This window comes from Agelaius tricolor, unplaced genomic scaffold (genome assembly GCF_023055355.1).
Source record: "Agelaius tricolor isolate 1412-34295 unplaced genomic scaffold, bAgeTri1.0.p SCAF_1, whole genome shotgun sequence".
Taxonomy (NCBI): Eukaryota; Metazoa; Chordata; class Aves; order Passeriformes; family Icteridae; genus Agelaius; species Agelaius tricolor.
Genome location: NW_027269261.1, coordinates 52,606,893 through 52,624,585, shown reverse-complemented (window position 1 = coordinate 52,624,585; position 17,693 = coordinate 52,606,893). Strand labels below are relative to the sequence as shown.

The window sequence follows — 17,693 nt, the reverse complement described above, 5'->3', positions numbered from 1 at the left end:
AAGCATCCATAAATCCAACAGCAGAACTGCATAAAGCATGCCTATGTACTGTAAAAACATCTCCAAGAGTTACAGTATGGTTTTCAAGAATCACAAAAACAAAAAAAAATACCCACTTTGGAAAAAAATGGTAATTTGTCAAGCTACAGAGACCTAGTTTCACTCTGTTTAAACAGACTTTTTCCACATGCGAGGGGAGGAAGAAAATGAGCAAGCAGAAAGGAATGGGGAAGGTCCAGTCATACATTCAAACAATACTGCTTTTCTTCTTATGATGCATAAAGAGGAACTGAAACTCTTTTGTACTGATTCTTCTCATAAAAATTAATTTGCATAAAATTTTTTTCTTGATTATGTGAGACATTATGGACACCTACACCATGGAGCTAACCATAAAAAATAAACACCAATATGTATTTTTTATTCAGTTTCTTAGAAAATTAGGAATGGGAGAAATAATCTCTCTACATGAAAGAAATACAATTCAACAACAAAATAAACAAACAAAAAACATATTGTCAAGTTACAGATCTTGCAGGCTCCCTGTCAAAAAGGATGTTAAAATTTTGATTTGCTCAGCATTTGTGTCCCTTTTAACATGCATGTAAGACATAACCTGGTAATGAAAGCAAGTGTCTTCACCAATTCCCATTACCACCTGTAATGAACTGCAATGTATACCAGGGATTTGAGGAAAGCCTGAATTCTGCTTTCCTTCCTACAACAGTTTCTTTTGTAGCCTTGAGCAAGTCAGTTACTTCTGTGCATTAATAAAAATGAAGAAAAAGCCTATTTGTTGCTCTATTGAGAAATAATTAGCTTCTACAAGTTGCACACATGGATTTTTAGCAAAAGTTTTGTAATGTTTACTTAGAAATTCTATTTTTGCACTTGTTTAAAATTCATAGATCGCTTCACATACTCAGGTCAGCTTTACCACACTATGAGCCAGACCACTAAAAGAGCACTTATTTAAAGCTGAAAATATTTAACTGAACTATTCATTACATTCAATATAACAAGAGATTTTTCTCTCACGTGTTGCTTTCTCCATTAAATCATTACTCTGCTGTAATTTGACAAAGATGAAGTGATGTTTGCAGCTGGAGTTGCATCATAAGTATCTCTGGCTACAGATGCATGGACAGCTAAGGAAACTGCCTTGGAGAAGATGCTATGTTGAAGAAGAAATTAGTTTGCTAATGCCTCACTTCAAATACAGCTGTGCCTATACTGGAGCACATTTCAGTGGGTAAGATACCCATGCCAGTGTTTAAGTCTGTAGGGTGCCTTTAGGTTAGGAAAACATAATAACAAGAACAAACACGTAGCTTGGATATAAAACTACCATACTTGGTATTTGCTCACAAATATTTGAATTTACTTGTGTTGCAGTGTTCCTGGAGCACTAATATATAAATAGTATTTTATCCAGGAAATTGCAAATAAATTATATTTGGCACCCACGCTCTTAGACACTATAAAGATAATAACAAACTGAAATAGATGTTTGGTTCACATTCTCCTTAAAAAAAATCATGATCATATCCTTTTTTTTTTTTTAATGTAACACTGTCCAGGATATATAAATGACAATGTGGAGATGCATCAAAATGTGAGATTACATGATGAAAAGACTGAGAACCAGAGAAGAAACTAGTTTGCTAATGTTTTGACATGTTTAAAACAAAAGTACTAAGTAGAAAATTACAAGCCTACTCATAATTTATTTTTAAAAGCAATATTTATATTACTTTATATTAATTTATATATCGTATGTGTGCACAAGTATAAATACACTGGTCATCTATATTTATATATACAATCAGAAAACTTCATGTAGCCACCCCTCTAAGGTGGCTCTACAGGTCAGATAGATACTCTACAAGGTAGATCTTTCCCTTTCACACCGTAGATTTGTTTATTGACCCTTTTAATTTGGAAAAATTTGTATTACTAAATCTAAGCTTAAGAGATAAATTAGCATCAACTGAATTGACAAGCCACGAAGTCTCATGTGCCAGCTCAGAAGAAAATTACAAACTCTTTGATGGTCTCAGTTGCTCCACTAGGTATGTGAAGAGTGATATACAGAGGTTGTGATTGTGCAGAATTAGTCTGTTTTATTCTGCATAGTGAAAATATCCATTCCAATACATCTTATCTCATAAAAGATCAACCTTTGAAATTTGTATTCAATCTGCATTGAGGAGAAAAGTAAAGAAACTGGTCACTACCAAAACCAATGAAACTGATCACGATCTAAAGCAAAACAACTTGTTCTGACACACATTCAGTTTGGTTGAGTGGATGTCCTTGGAAATCATCTCCTTAACTGTTAGATAAAGTGGGAACCTCAAGGAATCCTGTACAGGGAGCTCAGTAGCCAGGGGAAGCAAGGAAAAGGAGGATGAGTGAGAAAGAGGCAGAAATCCAACTCAGTAAGAGTAAACCATAAACCTGTTTTGAAACTGACATTATTACACAGGGAGGAAGGAGTTGTCTCACAAGCAGGTCTTTGCTCTGAAGTTGAATTCACTTGCCATCAGTCCACTTTTAACTCCTACTTAACCTCTGAGAGAGGATAAACTGGCAAAGGGATCACAAGTTTACAGAACAGATTTAAAAGAGGAACTGTGGTTAATGTTAAAGAAATGTATGGTTCTGGCCTGAAGCTGACAATACCTTCTTAGAGAGTAGCTGTATAAAAATCTCCACAACAAGGAAAAGAATATTTTATTAAATAAGTCAATCACACAGTAAGGCCCAATAAAAATAACAGCAGGAGAAGCTGAAAAGAAGGCAGCTCATTGTGAATGGAACATCAAGCTGGGAATCCGTGCTTCCTGAGGGGTGCTCCCTGAAGAACTGTGCATACCACCACTTCACCTTAACACAGCCTTCCTCTCTCTTAAAAAAAAAGGGAAACACATACCAAAATTCTCTCCCTCCATTCCAATGGGGCCAGGCTGAGGAGTCTCTCCATTCTTTAGGCAGTTATGAATGTATGCTGCCTTCCACCTGGCGTACTTCCTGTGCTGGGCGTTCTGGGGGAGGGAAAAGGCCAGCCATTTTAACCATTCACATCTGCAAATTAATGCATTCAAAGCAGAAATACAAACATCTTTTCCACTTTCTCTGCTGTCATTTGATACCCTTTTAAAGATAAACATGTAAAATTAATAGGTGAATTACAAAAAATAATTAAAATAACAGCTCTAACAAGATCTCAGCATGAAAGGAAAATGTGGAGATCTTCAATTAGCGCAGCATATAAGGAAAAGGAAATAAATGATACCAAGAAAAACTAGTATGAAAGACATAGCACTGTGTAGTAATTACTGAAATGAAATAATGAAGAAAGCTTCCTATCTCCATAAACTTTGATGATTATTTACTTTAGATTTAAATACTTGAAACTTTAAATGCTACTGCTGAGTATCAGAAATATGGAATTTCCTCTAATTATATTATTTAAAAATTTAAAATTTAATTTAAAAGCATGAACACAGAAAGGCTGATGTAACTGCAGAATAATGTGATTTGTTTGTAATATTCTATGGCATTAAGATTTTCCATTTTGTTTTTTAAAATATACTTTACTGTTCCTAAGTACAATTTAAGCATGTCAAAACATGAAAGGAAGATTGGCCACTTTGTATCTCCTGGGCAGTTACAATAGTGTTTAATCCAGGAAGAGCTGTCAATTGATGCAAGAAATATTAAACTGATTATGCAAATCAAATGTTTTGCCAACAGTTGCATGGGAAACAACCAGTTCTGACAGTTATGAGGTAACATAAATCAAGGATCAAGGCTGAATATAAATGTTAGAAATGTGGGAGGATGAGTGGAATAATTTGCCCAAATGAACAATGCAGGGTGGGAGACTGCAGTTCACACCAATGCCAAAATTTTAAAAATTAATTTTTTATTTTAAAAAATTAAAAATTAATTTGAAAATTAAATCCAAAGTTTCTAAGAAATTAATAAACTGAAATTCAATACTGTACTTCACAAAGCCTATGAACTGTCATCTAGAACAGGGTAGAGAGACACAATACAAAAGGTATCTCCAGCAAGCTCCCTTGCTCATATTTAATACATTGTATCACCCAGGATGCTCACACAATCCAAGAGAAAGATCTGGTCTTCATTTTTGAAAACAAGATGTTCTCCAGAAAAAAAGCCTATTCTGATGATATATTTATTAAAATGCATTCACTCCACCTCAAAAAGGTAAAGTGCAATTGGAAAACATGGCTCTCTGTTAAACTTTGTTTTAATAATCATTTCTGGTCAGTCAATGTTACAGATTAAATTCCTTCATTTTTAACAAACACTCTAGAAGCCACAAAATGCAGAAAACACATACCCAGAGTATGCTACTTTTAGGAAAGATTATTATGCAATATTTAAGAGCATGTACATCTCCCCCCTATTCTAATATGGTGATTATTTATTGACAAAGTGTGAAGATGCAGCTGAATCAGATGTCCATCCCAGGTGCTGGCAACTCAGCATAGCAGGAGTGGTGTCTGTGAGGACAGGCCAGGGCTGCCCCACACTGGATCAAACAGCCCCAGTGAAGCCAGCTTGGGGCACAGCTGAGGGCCTTGGCTATCTGGTGGTGCCCTTGGGAGAGCATATTTAAGGACAGGCCAAGCACTCCCAACCCTGGCACCAAGATGATGGATGGAGAGAGGAGAATGGAACAAAGTGTTTGATGTCTGTCCTGCATCCCCACTGCAAAGCTTATCGTTCCAGAACTGAGAAGTGAAATGCTGTTGGTTTGGTCTGTTTTTAACATGCACTGCTGCCCCCTTTCAGAAGGCTGCCCTATTGAATGAATGCTACTCCTGAGGTAAATGAAAAGAATGCTGCTATTGCAGAGCTTCCTACTGCTCTGATCTAAGCTGTGTCTTGTAAAACTAAATCTTCCAGAAAATCCTTTTGCCTAGGTCTAATATGGAGATACAGAACAACCACTCTTCATCTGTGACAGAATCCCTTCATACTACCCAATAATAAATCACTTGCCATTAAAAACATACATATTATGCTCAAGACCCATTTTCTGATTCTAGGTGTCAAATATCTGCTTTCTATGCCTTCTGCTGTTGCTTTAAAAGCCTTTTCATAATTGATAGTCCACATATGAAGGCAATTTTAACCATCTATTGAAAAAATAGGCAGGTGGTCTGAATACAGATGTCATGCTCTATAAGCAGGTGTCAGGCTGCATTCAACTTAGGCTGAAAAAAACTTCTGCAAAAGTCTAAGACAAGTCAAGTCATACTTCTCCCATCATCCCTTTACATGAGAATGGATAAATAAACTGTTGAAATGTAATGATTCTATACAGTGGAGCAAATATTTTCTGTATTTCTTGTACACTCTCCTTTACCATCGGTATTCTCCAATTAAACAAAATGAGAGAATTCTGCTTCTTTCCAATTACAAAGCATTTCTGTCCTTTCAGCATCAACAACAAAAAACCCCAACACACAACAGAAAATGTACCACTGCTAGCATTCTGCACTGACATTTGTAACAATTTCTTCCATCTTCAAAGCAGGATTGCTTCAGGTACTCTGAGGAGTCAATTGATCAGTGCACTGTCCTGTGCACTGGATTCCTACAGACTAAGATGGTTTTTTTTCAGTCCAATTCAATGCGCAAATATGCATTCACTCTCTGGCTCTAGGAAATGTTATTACTGGATCTAGTAAAGGATGTCAGGGCACAGAGCAGACAGTTTTAAGAGAACACATCAAAAAGCAAACTTATTTGTGCCTCTCAATAAGATGAGTATTTTGATAGAGTCTCAGGCTACGGAAGATGGAGAATCTTGCAAGAACTCTTCACTAAGCATTTCTCTTGGGTAAGACCTATCTTTAGTATCTACACTTACATCCTGTAGTATTCCAGAAGTGCATCACTATTAAGACCATGCCTTACCTTCTTTCCAATATTTACAAATGAAAGTAGTCACAACAACTGCATTTTAAACTGAGCAAGTACAACTGCACTTTAGGCACACTTACCAGATTGGGGATTTACATACAGGATGCCATGCCTGTGAATTTCAAGCAGGACATGGAAAAAAGTGAAGGTGGACAAAGCTAGGAACCTTGCATTACTTTTCCCCCTATAAGCATTCCCACTTGCTCAATGAAATGCTATATGTCCCACAGTAAAAATTAAACTTTGAGTTTCTAATTGGTACTTGTCATGAAGCATCTTCTAACAGATGTCTAGTATTTCTATATAAATCTACAATTTATTTGAAATACTTATGGCTTTCTAACAAGTATTTGGCTACACTGTTCTTTGAAATTCATATTCACGATGTATAAAAGTGATGTCTGTGCTTGGAAAAGCAATCAGATAATACACTCACATGCCTGACACTTACCTCTTCAGAGAGCTCCCCAAATACTGTTAGAACATCTATCAGGAGACTTGCAGTATAAAAGGACTTTATCATGTTTCTGCAAAAAATGAAAGCATTTTGCTAACTTGGCAATGTCACTCTCTCAGAATCACATTTTATGCATTGTAATCTTAGATCATACTGGCTTATTTCAAGCCAAACATCGCTTTTTTTTCTCTTTTAATCTGATGTTACAGAAGGTGCTTCACAACATTTAAATCTAGCAATATTGATTAGTCTCCTAACTACTATGCAGAAAATATTCAGCTTTTTTTAAAACTGGTTACGTGTTCTGCACTTAGTTTCTAGCTTGGAATTTGTAGGACATCAGAAATCCTGTATTAGCTTAGAAAAATACATGAACATGCCATAGTAATTGCTGTAAACCAAATCATATAATGGATCATCACAACTATTCTACTATCACTGGTCAATAGAAACTATAATATGCTTGATAAAATAAAGCACAGTATTAGCATGTGGTTTTAGAAGGCTTGCCAGTAGGTAAGCAACTCCCTAAGGAATATAAAGAGGAGGATACCAGTTAATGTGCGATGCTAGAGACCTATAAGTAGTAACAAATTGAGTTTTCCAGAAGAGAAAAGAATGTATTAAATCTCAATTCTTGCTTCCATTCAAATTAAAGAGTTTGGATATTCACATTCCCTGACCAGTATCTTCAGATAAGAAAAAAAGATTTTCACCTACTTATGAAATTGCCCAGCTCTGTCTTCATTGTCTGCATACAAAAACATTTTCAAGGCATAATTCTCCACATGAGCAGAGCCAACAATTTCCTGAGTAATTGCTTCATTATCACCAAATTGCTTTTTCATCTGAAAAATGTTGGAAAAATACATTAATCACTTTATTAGACCTTAGCAATTCTGCAAACACAGAAAGAACTGGCTGATTTACACAGTCAAGTACAATTTAAAAAGAAACAACTTACACTTTGTTTTACAAATCTGCAGCTTCTAACATAACAAATGCTAAAAGCAGCATGTGAAAGAGAACGCACATTCTTGGGGAGAGAGAAACATTACGAATAAGTAGCTCTGAATCTTCAGTCACAAAATGCTTAGAATAACCACCAACACCCCAATATCTTCTTCACCAAGGTTAAAAATAAACACAGCTACAATGTCATGAAGGAATAGCAACAGATATTTTTCCCCTTAGCATCTTAAAGACCCAGCACTCTGAAGCTTGTGTCAAGATTCAACACAGTTCAACTGGTAAAGTAATGCATGCTTTATAAAGGTGCTGTAGATCAGAGTCATCATGTATCTCCTCTTGTGAGGTTATTTCACTGCAGTTCATTACATCTTTCAAAGTATCTGAGCCCTGCCTTGACCTGCCTGGTGACCTATGGATTTACTGGAATTTTCAGTGTAAGCACAGTATTTCAATTCAAAGAACTCTTTTCAAAGATGTAGAGTACTAGAATCCTCAGGTTTCCTAATAAAAATCAGTAAAGCACACAGCCCTCTAACAGTTACAACAGGTGGATTTACAGCTTCTGAATAGGCTTACTGTTTGCACATAAGGAAATCTCAGGTTATCCTTAGAGAACAAAAACAGGAACACGGCATGATACTAACCTGCAGCCTTTATTTTGCCAAAAGATTTAAAAACAATCTCTGAATGGCAGTTATTTTTCACTGTGCGTGCGAAGAAAATTTTAATCATGCAGGCGGTATTTCCATATTTTTTAGATTGCTGCCAACTTTCTAAGACATAGAATGTTGCCAGAAATGTTACTTCATTTCAGTAGTTAAATATAAGCTTTCCAAATAGAATTTTAAATTTAAAGGCTTTAATCAAACTACTCTATGTAGTTTTCAAAAAGTATTTGTTTTACAAAGTGTAATTTTCTTGTTAAAGTACCAAAATTCGTGTGTTCAAATGAAACATTCAAGACACTGAAGCTAACTCAGGAAGAAAACTGTTTGTATACACATATATTTCCCTAACCTATCTGTACACCTCACTCTCAGAAAAGAACTGATTACTATACTTGATCTGATGCTCAATTACTTCAAACACACAACTGACACTTACATACACTTCTAAAAGTACTAAAGTTAACCAAGCTGTTTACTGTTGAAATTATGCTTCACACAATCTATGATTCAATATAGCAGTATTGGTCTTTTAAACATCGATACAAAATTTCAAACTAAAACTCAAGGCATTTAGGCTTAATCTTAAAAAAAATTAAACCGCACCCGTCTGCGCCCCCTGGTGGTTATGGGCAGACTCAAAACAGCAGTTCCTAAATTACGGCAGGAGCTTTTCCATAAACCCCAATTTCTTAGCCCCAAAACTACTCTATTAGACTTGACTAGGAGTGCTCTCTCCATCCTTCACCCACCCGGATACATAGAAGAATATTCAATACCTTTGCATAAGTTGTCACCCAGACAATCTTACCAGTAACCAAAAGGTGAAACTATAGATTTTTGATGCTTTTTTACTCTTTTCAATTTTGAAACAGAAGGGGTAACTGAACGCTGCAGATAAACTGCTGCAGTACCACAAGTAACCCAGCAAATCCCAACATTTCTTAGGAAACGAACAGCAAAATCCTTTTGAGTTTTAATCTCACTTCTCCTGCTATCTCTCTCTCCCTTTGAACACAAACCCCAGTCCTATTAAAGATGTCAAAATCTGATTAAATAACACACCAAGAAATCACTGTACACTGAATTTTCCATTGCAAAAAAACAGTGATAAAAAAGCGAGAAGTACAAGTTATGAAAAAAAAGACAAATGTTTCATGTTTCAATTTTTTTCTGAAGAATCACAGAATGGTTTGGATTGGAAAAGACCTGAAGGGTCATCCAGTTCCAACTCCCCTGCTGTGAGCAGGGATGCCATTCACTAGAAGAGGTTGCTCAGGACCTATCCAACCTGGCCTTGAATACATCTGTGGGCAAGTGATCCATCTTTCATAAGTGAAGGCTGTTATACTAGTTCCACACAATCTCTTCAGGCACTGCTAGACTTTGGATGGAATCACCAGTACTGAACAAAAAAAGAACTGCTGCTTCATTTTTCAACACTACTTTCTGCTTCCAAATGAGCGCTTAGAGCTTAGAATCAACAAACTTCTTCCTTTGAGAACACTGAAAACTACAGGGTATGAACATAAACAACTCCTGGAACTTAAACTGATCATCTGTACCACAACTTTACTTTTCTTAAACTCTCTTCTACTTAAGGCTTTCAATTAGTATCAGGTCCACTTAGAAGAGCATGGCATAGCTATCCCTTACCCACACAGAATAGACTGTGTTTACAAGATTTTATAAAATAAAATCTCCAATCTCTAACACAGGATACAATCAGAAGTATCTTTATCTTTTAAACAGTATTTTTAAAAACTCCCTGGATACAATAGTTTAGGTTAGAGATTTCAAAAGCATCCCAGGACTAGGCTATTAAGTCCTACAGCAGTGAAAATAACTGTACAGACTTCAAAGAATCAAAGGTAAATTAATTTTAAAAAGTCTTCTAGAACACCTGCATTAACTTCCTAATGAATTAAGATTTGTCATGAGAACATGTATAAATAAATCATTTTAATTTATGCTGTCTACACAAAATCTTATGGCAAAATTTCAATTCCATTTGTGCATGCATACGCACATAGAGCTTTATCTCCTTCCAACCCTTCTGCAATTTGTTACATACAACTGAAGTTCATGCACTATGCTTGCATGCAGAATAGCTGCAGAGAAGAGACAGCATTTCCAGAAATTTAAATAAAAATTAAGTAATATTATGATAATTTTTGAGGAAAGCAATAAATTCTACTTACAGCTTCCAACTGATCCATAAGTTTGGACAAAAATTTACGGCATTCTGGCGTTTTACTGTCAATCTTCATCCCTGTCTGCATTGCATACAAACGACCTTGAAATGATACAAAACACACAAAAAACACAGCAAGTCATTATCTGAAGCAGAACTCTTAAGCAAACAATGCAATGTCCCCCAACATACATGAAAGTCAAACTCATCATTTAACCATATACTGACTCCCATAGGAGTGAGCAGTGACAGCAAAGTGTAAGGTTTGGCCTTGCAGAGATACTAGGAGATAGTTTGGGGAGATTTACATTTTATTTTCCCCCAATGACTATTCCTACTCATTTTAAACTGATGTTTGTACCGCTGTTATGCAATATCAAGTGCTTTTATAAACTACCACAACCTCACTTCCAACTCACCCAAATAGGAACTTAGAAGTGATTTGAGAGAGTGTATGTGTATAAATGGAACTTCATGTAGCAGGAGCCAGTTATCCTTAAAAGCCTTGAGCAAATGGTACTAAGCACCTACTATCTCCATGTATATGCATACATAGCATCAAACACTGATCTTTACACAAACCTGATCTTTACATCAGGCAAGACAGACTTTATCAAACTTCCCCTCCAAGTAGAGTTGCCAGTAAGATCTTGAACATGAATGAATAACATCTTCTGATTAATAATTATCTTTTTACTACCAAAAAACTGTGAGTTTTAGATTTGCACATGGCAGAACTTTATAGGCTTCATGAAACTGTGAGCTAACACGAGCAAGCATTATTTGCTAGGATTAACACACGCGGAGAAGGGAAAATAGCCAGAAACATTCAGTAATCAAATGCAGAACATCTCCCACAAAAAAAATTCCTCTCTCACTTCTGACTGTTAAGGGAGTCCTACAAAACACTTTCAAATGCAGAATTTAAGAATCAAAAGCCATAACTCCACCAAATATTGTCCTGAGGTAGTTATTATGGAATACCCCATGCCCTTCTTGCAAGCAATCCTAACTTGCCTCACAGCTTTAGCATCTTGCTCCTCCCAAGCACCTCTTCATACACTAGAGAGAATCTTCTCCCTTCAAATTACCTTAGTAAACATGAATATAACACAATTGCTATCACATTGCACTTATCCTGATGGTTGCTGCAGAAGAAAACATTTTATACTCACAAGCTTGTCTGCCTTTTCCATCTATTAGCAATTTGTCTAATAAAATTCAATCTCTTTCTACAAAACTTAGATTCTGCTGGTGAGTGCCATAATTTAAGTTTTCTTGGATTTTTAAAGTTGTATTTCCTATTTTATATACAACTGAGTGTTCAAACCAGACGAAGCACACATTCCTTATTTGGGACTGCAAAGCTCACTTATTTTTGAATGATAAAGCTGTTGGGTTGCCTAACCATTTAAAGACACTTTCCCTGAAAAATAAAATACTTGTGCTCTCCAGTGCCTGTCTATTTTTACTATTACAATGTATAGAAGGATCTAGCATATTGGTATTCAAGTTTTCAATAAAGAACAACCAAGTGAAAGTCCTAACAAAACTGAAGGAATTAGTAAAAACTTAAGAACAACTACAAAACTTGAACATAACAAATGGAAGAATTTCTATGTGGGTTTCAAGTGACACATTACTATTAAGTTAATTACTGATAAGGGTACTCTTAAGCCCACCTAATTTACCTTCAGGATGCTGACATGTTGATGTTAAACATTACAAAACTAGCACATGTAAGGTTGAAATTAGATTTCAAAGACAGTCAAACACAGAGAGAGACAGAATTGCATCTAAGGCACTAAAATTAATATTAAAAGCACTCATCAATTAAAATACCATCATCACATGACAAGGAGCTAATTTGCAGTCTTCAATTAAATTGATTTTAAAGTACATAATTGATTGTTAGCTCCCCTGAACCCATTTCATGGTATAATTTAACAATATAAAACTTAAGAATTAACGTAAGGCTGCTAAACCTATGAACCATCTTGATCAGTTATTTCTTTTTGATGAATGTCAAGATCAGATATTTTCAGAGGCAAATAAATTAATTTTAGACTGATACGCATTAGAGTGACAAATTCAAAATACATTTGTTCATTATGGGATATAGGTTTACCTTATTTGCTGAAGTATGCATCTTCAGATCTCGTCCATAATTCATTTACATGGAAAGAACTCTGTTTCCATATAAAGGGACCTTGAAAATGTCTTTAGCCTTGATCAGTTTAAAAATTAAAAGATCTTCTACATTGTAACTGTTACTCTTGTGTTATCTGTATGTAGGTTTTTCCACTCTCATTCCAAATGCATCCATTTAAATTGTGAAAGCCAGATAATTTTTCCTTCACTAATATCCCAAGGGTTGTATTTACTTGACTGAGACATCTGTACGCTCTGTACAAAGCCCTAAAAAACCAGCCTTCTCCCCTCTTAGGATTTCAACAGCTGAGAAAGACTTTAAGACTCCTTCAGGCACTCCAATGAACAAATGCAGAACAACTCTTGAACACACAAAAATAACATGTCAGAGAACAATAGTTACAGAAACAAGAAAAACATTTTTCTTGTTCATATATAAGTTTACACTGTGGGTGACACCAAGCAATCCTCCCCACCAACACTTTCCTCCTAACAGGATTCTAGGACCAAGGTACCCAAGGCTCCTAGGTTGTTAAAAATCAAAGTACTATTATCCAAAGCACAGACTGTCAAGAAAGAGTGAAGGTGCTCTTGCAGCAGCAGCTCTAAGATGCCAGGAACAGAGACAGACTATTAATGTCACCTGAGATAAGATTAAATGTGTTCCACCTGTCACAGCAGTTACCCTTCTGGCCACACAACTGACCACAGCAGAGTTACCACATCCAGCCATCAAGTCACAATTTGTATCATTGCCTATAGAAATTAAGATTTCCTGAAAGATCTCATGAACTAGCAAAAGGTCAAAGCACACTTAAGTTACCCTAACAAGAGAGTATACTGTGATCTTAAAAAGCTTTTGGAGTCTGGAATTTTTGCATACTCACTTCTTCACATAGATTTATATGTTTGAAAGAAGGACTAACCTGTCCAGAGACAGGCCTCTGATGAGGCCATCGTTGAGATAAAGGCAAAAGCTATTCCTTTTTTGTCAAGCAAGTGGTGATCAAGAAAGAGCACAATGTCTGTGAAAACAACTATTGACAGAGCATCACTACCTAGAGGCATGCAGAGCCAAGAGGTAGTCTTGGCTCAATGCTATTGATAATACACTGATAAAACCTGATTGCAATGAAAGATGACAGAACCTTCACGTCAGGAAATGCAAAACAGACACAACCAGTCAAAATCTCCACAAACATCAGTTTCAGTTGATGAACTGAAGAAACAGAAGAAAAGTACACTCTACCAGTTTGAATCTCATCAGTGACACACAGAATGTTGATAAGTTTGTTTAGGTACACTTACTGCTTTACTCAGTGCTGGTCAAGTCAAAAGTAAAACTTTGGGATTGAAAACCTCTACCATTAAACTTACCAAACAAACAGAAGGTGAAATAGTTGAAAAACCGAATGAACTAGAGATTTCTAGGAAAAAAACCCAAAATTGGAAGAGGAGGAAATAAATTGGTATTTATCTTGAAAGACAATACTGAAATAAATTTAATAACCTTTTAATGTTTTAAAATTTTAGTTTTGAAATTATCTCTATGATAAGCAATATGGGAGTGAATCTGAAAACAGTAAGCAATCCTTTGCCTTACCGCTGACAACAGGAAAAAGCATCTACTAGTTATAATTTTTCCATTTTTGAGTATTACTATATCATATTCATAAGAAATTAATTTATTTCCAAATGCAAGTTTTTCCACATCTGTGTCTTCTGTTGTCCTCACTGCTCTAATTTTGAAATGTCCCAAGTATTTTACAAGAAGGCTATCTGTAAGACTGTGCTGGTTTTATCACTACTACCTTTGCCAGTTAAGGTGTTCTCTTGCATATCTTTTGTGTGTGCTTGATCACACAAGTATTACTTATTGTAAAAACACACGTTTTTACAACTGAAAAACCTACTTCACACCTAGTGAAGTAAATCTATTAATGTCCTTTTCCTGCCTAACTTGCAGCAAACAGACAAATGCACCTCATTACTAAATTTTCAGCAGCAAGAGCAAAACATACCTTTCCTTTGTGAATATAATCAGACAAATTTTAAACTAGCAATTAATGGTCAAAGAACTCTCCTCCATATTTACACTGACAAGTAATCTCAGTAGCAAATAACTCATGAGTGAGAGGTCAAAAGTTTACCACCTCCAGGATCTCCACTAAGAAAGTCAACAGTGACATGAGTTCAGTTGCCCCCTTTCCCCACATCCAAAAGAAAACAAATTATTTACATTCCATTAAATAAAGCTGTTCTGATTTCTGTAATTTTGCAAAAACAATGGACAGTATTATTACTATGTTTGCTAAATCACAAAACTTTTGCTTCAATGGAAGTGGTTCAATTTCTAATAGGTGGAAAGTAATCTCCTGAACAGTATAGATGCCACAAAAGAAATTCTCACAGTGTTATGTATTACAAATGCATTGGTTTACCTTATAGAATACGACACTTGAAAGACCATTTTACATCAAAATCATTTTGGTTTTCTCTTCAGAACTTCTCTAAAAATTGAACAAAATGTTTAAAGTGCATGTCCCTAATGACCAGTGACACACTCTTAAAACTAAAGAACTTGACTAAGAGGAGGCATTTGTTTAGGAACTTCTAATAAAAGAAAATCCTCTGTGAACAGCCAAGCTTCTGAAAATGTTGATGTAAAAGAAAACTAAAACCATACAATGTAGCTGCAAAAATTTTCAAGTTTCAAAGCCTAAATGTATATGAAGAATGTAGACAATCTTGGAATTAAGTGACCTGTATTTTTTATCTCTCTTCACTATTTATGATTAAGATCTGGAATATCTGGGATCAAACAGATGAATGAACTTATTCCTCCTTTTTGTTTTACGCACTCAGTTTTATAATAGATACAACTATTTTCTGCCCCTCTCTATTCAAACTAAGTAGCAAAAAAGACTTTTATGTGGCCAACAAAGTAGTACTGTATGTGCAGAAATTAAAGTACTAAGGAGGTAAAGGAGGCTAGAGAGAACTAATGTTTAAATATTAAATAACATCAGAAGTAGAGCTAAAGCCACTTGTAATTTCACACACAAAGACACAACTGTTTTGCCAATTATTAACTAAGAGAGTTTGCTCAGAGTTTGTAGACAGGACATTTATCTTCAAATTCATAAAGACTTGGCAAGTAATCATTCTCACAAAAATGTTTTGCCAAGACAACTACAAAATATACATCTTGATTTGCTGCCCTTAATCTTTGTTCAGTAAATACTAAGTGTGGGTGTGCTGGCTGGAATTATACAGTGAGTTTTACAGAAACTTCTCTGCCTTCATTTATGTCACGTAATACCATGTTATTTTTCCTTTGCTAATACATAGCACAATTTCAGAGCAAGTATTTTGTCTCTAGTATGTGCCAGACATTCATTCCTCATACACAGTAAGTTACTCCAGATTTATGTTTGGATAACAACTGAAACTCCCCTCCCTCCCATTTTAAACTAAATTTGTGCCAAGTAAAAAATACCGGAGAACAAAAGTTCCAGCCAGCAAGCATGCACAATAGGTTTATTCTCTATCTTCTAAATTCTGTCCTACTATCCATCTTTCTTTTTCCTGGCCTAACAGGATCAAAAGATTATACTTCTTTTTTCCTGTGTGCATTTAATTCTCTAGCATAGAAAATAAATTATTAGCAACTGAAATATTTTTGACATTTGATAGTAAGAAACTGACATAAAATAGTAACAAATAACATTGCAATAAATGTTAGTAATATTTTGATTCTGATTAAGGGATGAAAGCTTTACCAGGCCATAATTTATTACTTATTCATATTCTACATCCCTTTGTCAAACCACTGACAGAAAAATATTTGTTAAATGCTTGGTACAGGAATCCAACAGCTGGAATACAAATGTGGGAAGCAAAGGGCACAAAGACATTAAATCGGATTCTACTCAAATCCAAAACTCCTGGAAACATTTTCATATAAAAATGTTCTTGCTCTCATAAACATTAGTGTGTCATATTTCAAGCATGTAATTTCTGCATGCAGGTAATAAATATATTTCTACATGGCTGAGTCCAAGCTGTCTGAATTCAAGGATTTTTACAAATAGATTTAACATACTGACAAACAAACTTGGAAGGTCTTACACTGTCTCTTCACTACATGATGCCAAAGGAAACTTGCAAAAGACAAGACATTAGGCGAGCAGCATCAACTGAAAATCTAAAACATTCCAGAGAAACCAAATTACTTTCAAATACTTATTTTCAAGTAAAATTAACTTAAGGAAACCTGCAAGGAAAAAAAATATATATAATGCAAAAGTGGAGGAAATAAAGACTAAAAAAATATAATTAAGAAACTCAAAAGAAGATAGCATCATGACCCTCTTGCCTCCCAGATTCTTTTACAGTATTTTAAATCTTACTGAAGAAAATGAGCGGGTAACAGTATAGTATGTTACATGCCAGACAAATTTTATTAAGTCAAAATGATCTCAAATTCCTCTTAAAACTCCTGAAAGTAAGGACTCAATAAGTCCCCTTACAATTCATTATAATAATAATAATAATAATAATAATAATAATAATAATAATAATAATAGAATGTTATAGACAAGCTAAATAGGCAAAACAAAATTTCCAATGACAAACATGACTGGTAACTATTAGGGTTAGATAACAAATCAAATAACATAGCAATACCTACTATGAATCTCAGGAAATAATTGTATTCCACATTACCACACTTCTGTGTGGTTTAAGGACTTATTTTGGTCTTGTAAAATTTGAGCAAGAGTTATAAGTACAATTCATAAACCTCTTAGCTTTCCTACAATATTTAAACTACGCATATTTTTAAAAGCTGGTCTCTACAGTTAAATAAAGAAAATAAAGCATTTCCAAATAAAACAGAAAAACTATATTAAACATAGGATTTATAGCAATTGAGATCTCTAGAATGCAAAAAGAGTAGAAGGCAGCTACTCTGGATTAGTTGTGGTCAAGTCACGAGGATAAAACAGCTTTTAGTGATTATAGCACAAATCTGAAACACCATTTTGTTTAGTTTAAACTGGAAGAAGCCTATTTCATGTGTTTAAACTACTCTGTGAGGTGAACCAAAGCACCCTAGATGACCAGGAGCTAAGCTTCCAAAGTGTACTCCTGACCTTATTGGCTACCAGCATCCACAGCTGAATTAGGAGAAGTGTTGCCAGCAGGTTGAGGCGAGTGATCTTTCCATTCTACTCAGCACTGGTGTGCCGCACCTGCAGCCCTGGGCTCCCAGTAGGAGCCATGG

At 35.3% G+C, this 17,693-nt stretch overlaps 1 protein-coding gene across 2 annotated transcripts in view; it reads right to left on the bottom strand.

Moving 5' to 3' along the window:
* VTA1 (vesicle trafficking 1) overlaps positions 1-17,693 on the bottom strand; it is a 38,242-nt gene that overhangs the window by 13,593 nt on the left and 6,956 nt on the right. For both annotated transcript variants that reach the window (XM_071434170.1, XM_071434179.1), the window contains exons 2-5: positions 10,263-10,357; positions 7,145-7,272; positions 6,419-6,494; positions 2,936-3,047 (exon numbers count right to left, since the gene is read on the bottom strand). In XM_071434170.1, coding sequence (XP_071290271.1) covers positions 2,936-3,047; positions 6,419-6,494; positions 7,145-7,272; positions 10,263-10,357 — 411 coding nt within the window. The remainder of the gene's footprint in view (positions 1-2,935; positions 3,048-6,418; positions 6,495-7,144; positions 7,273-10,262; positions 10,358-17,693) is intronic.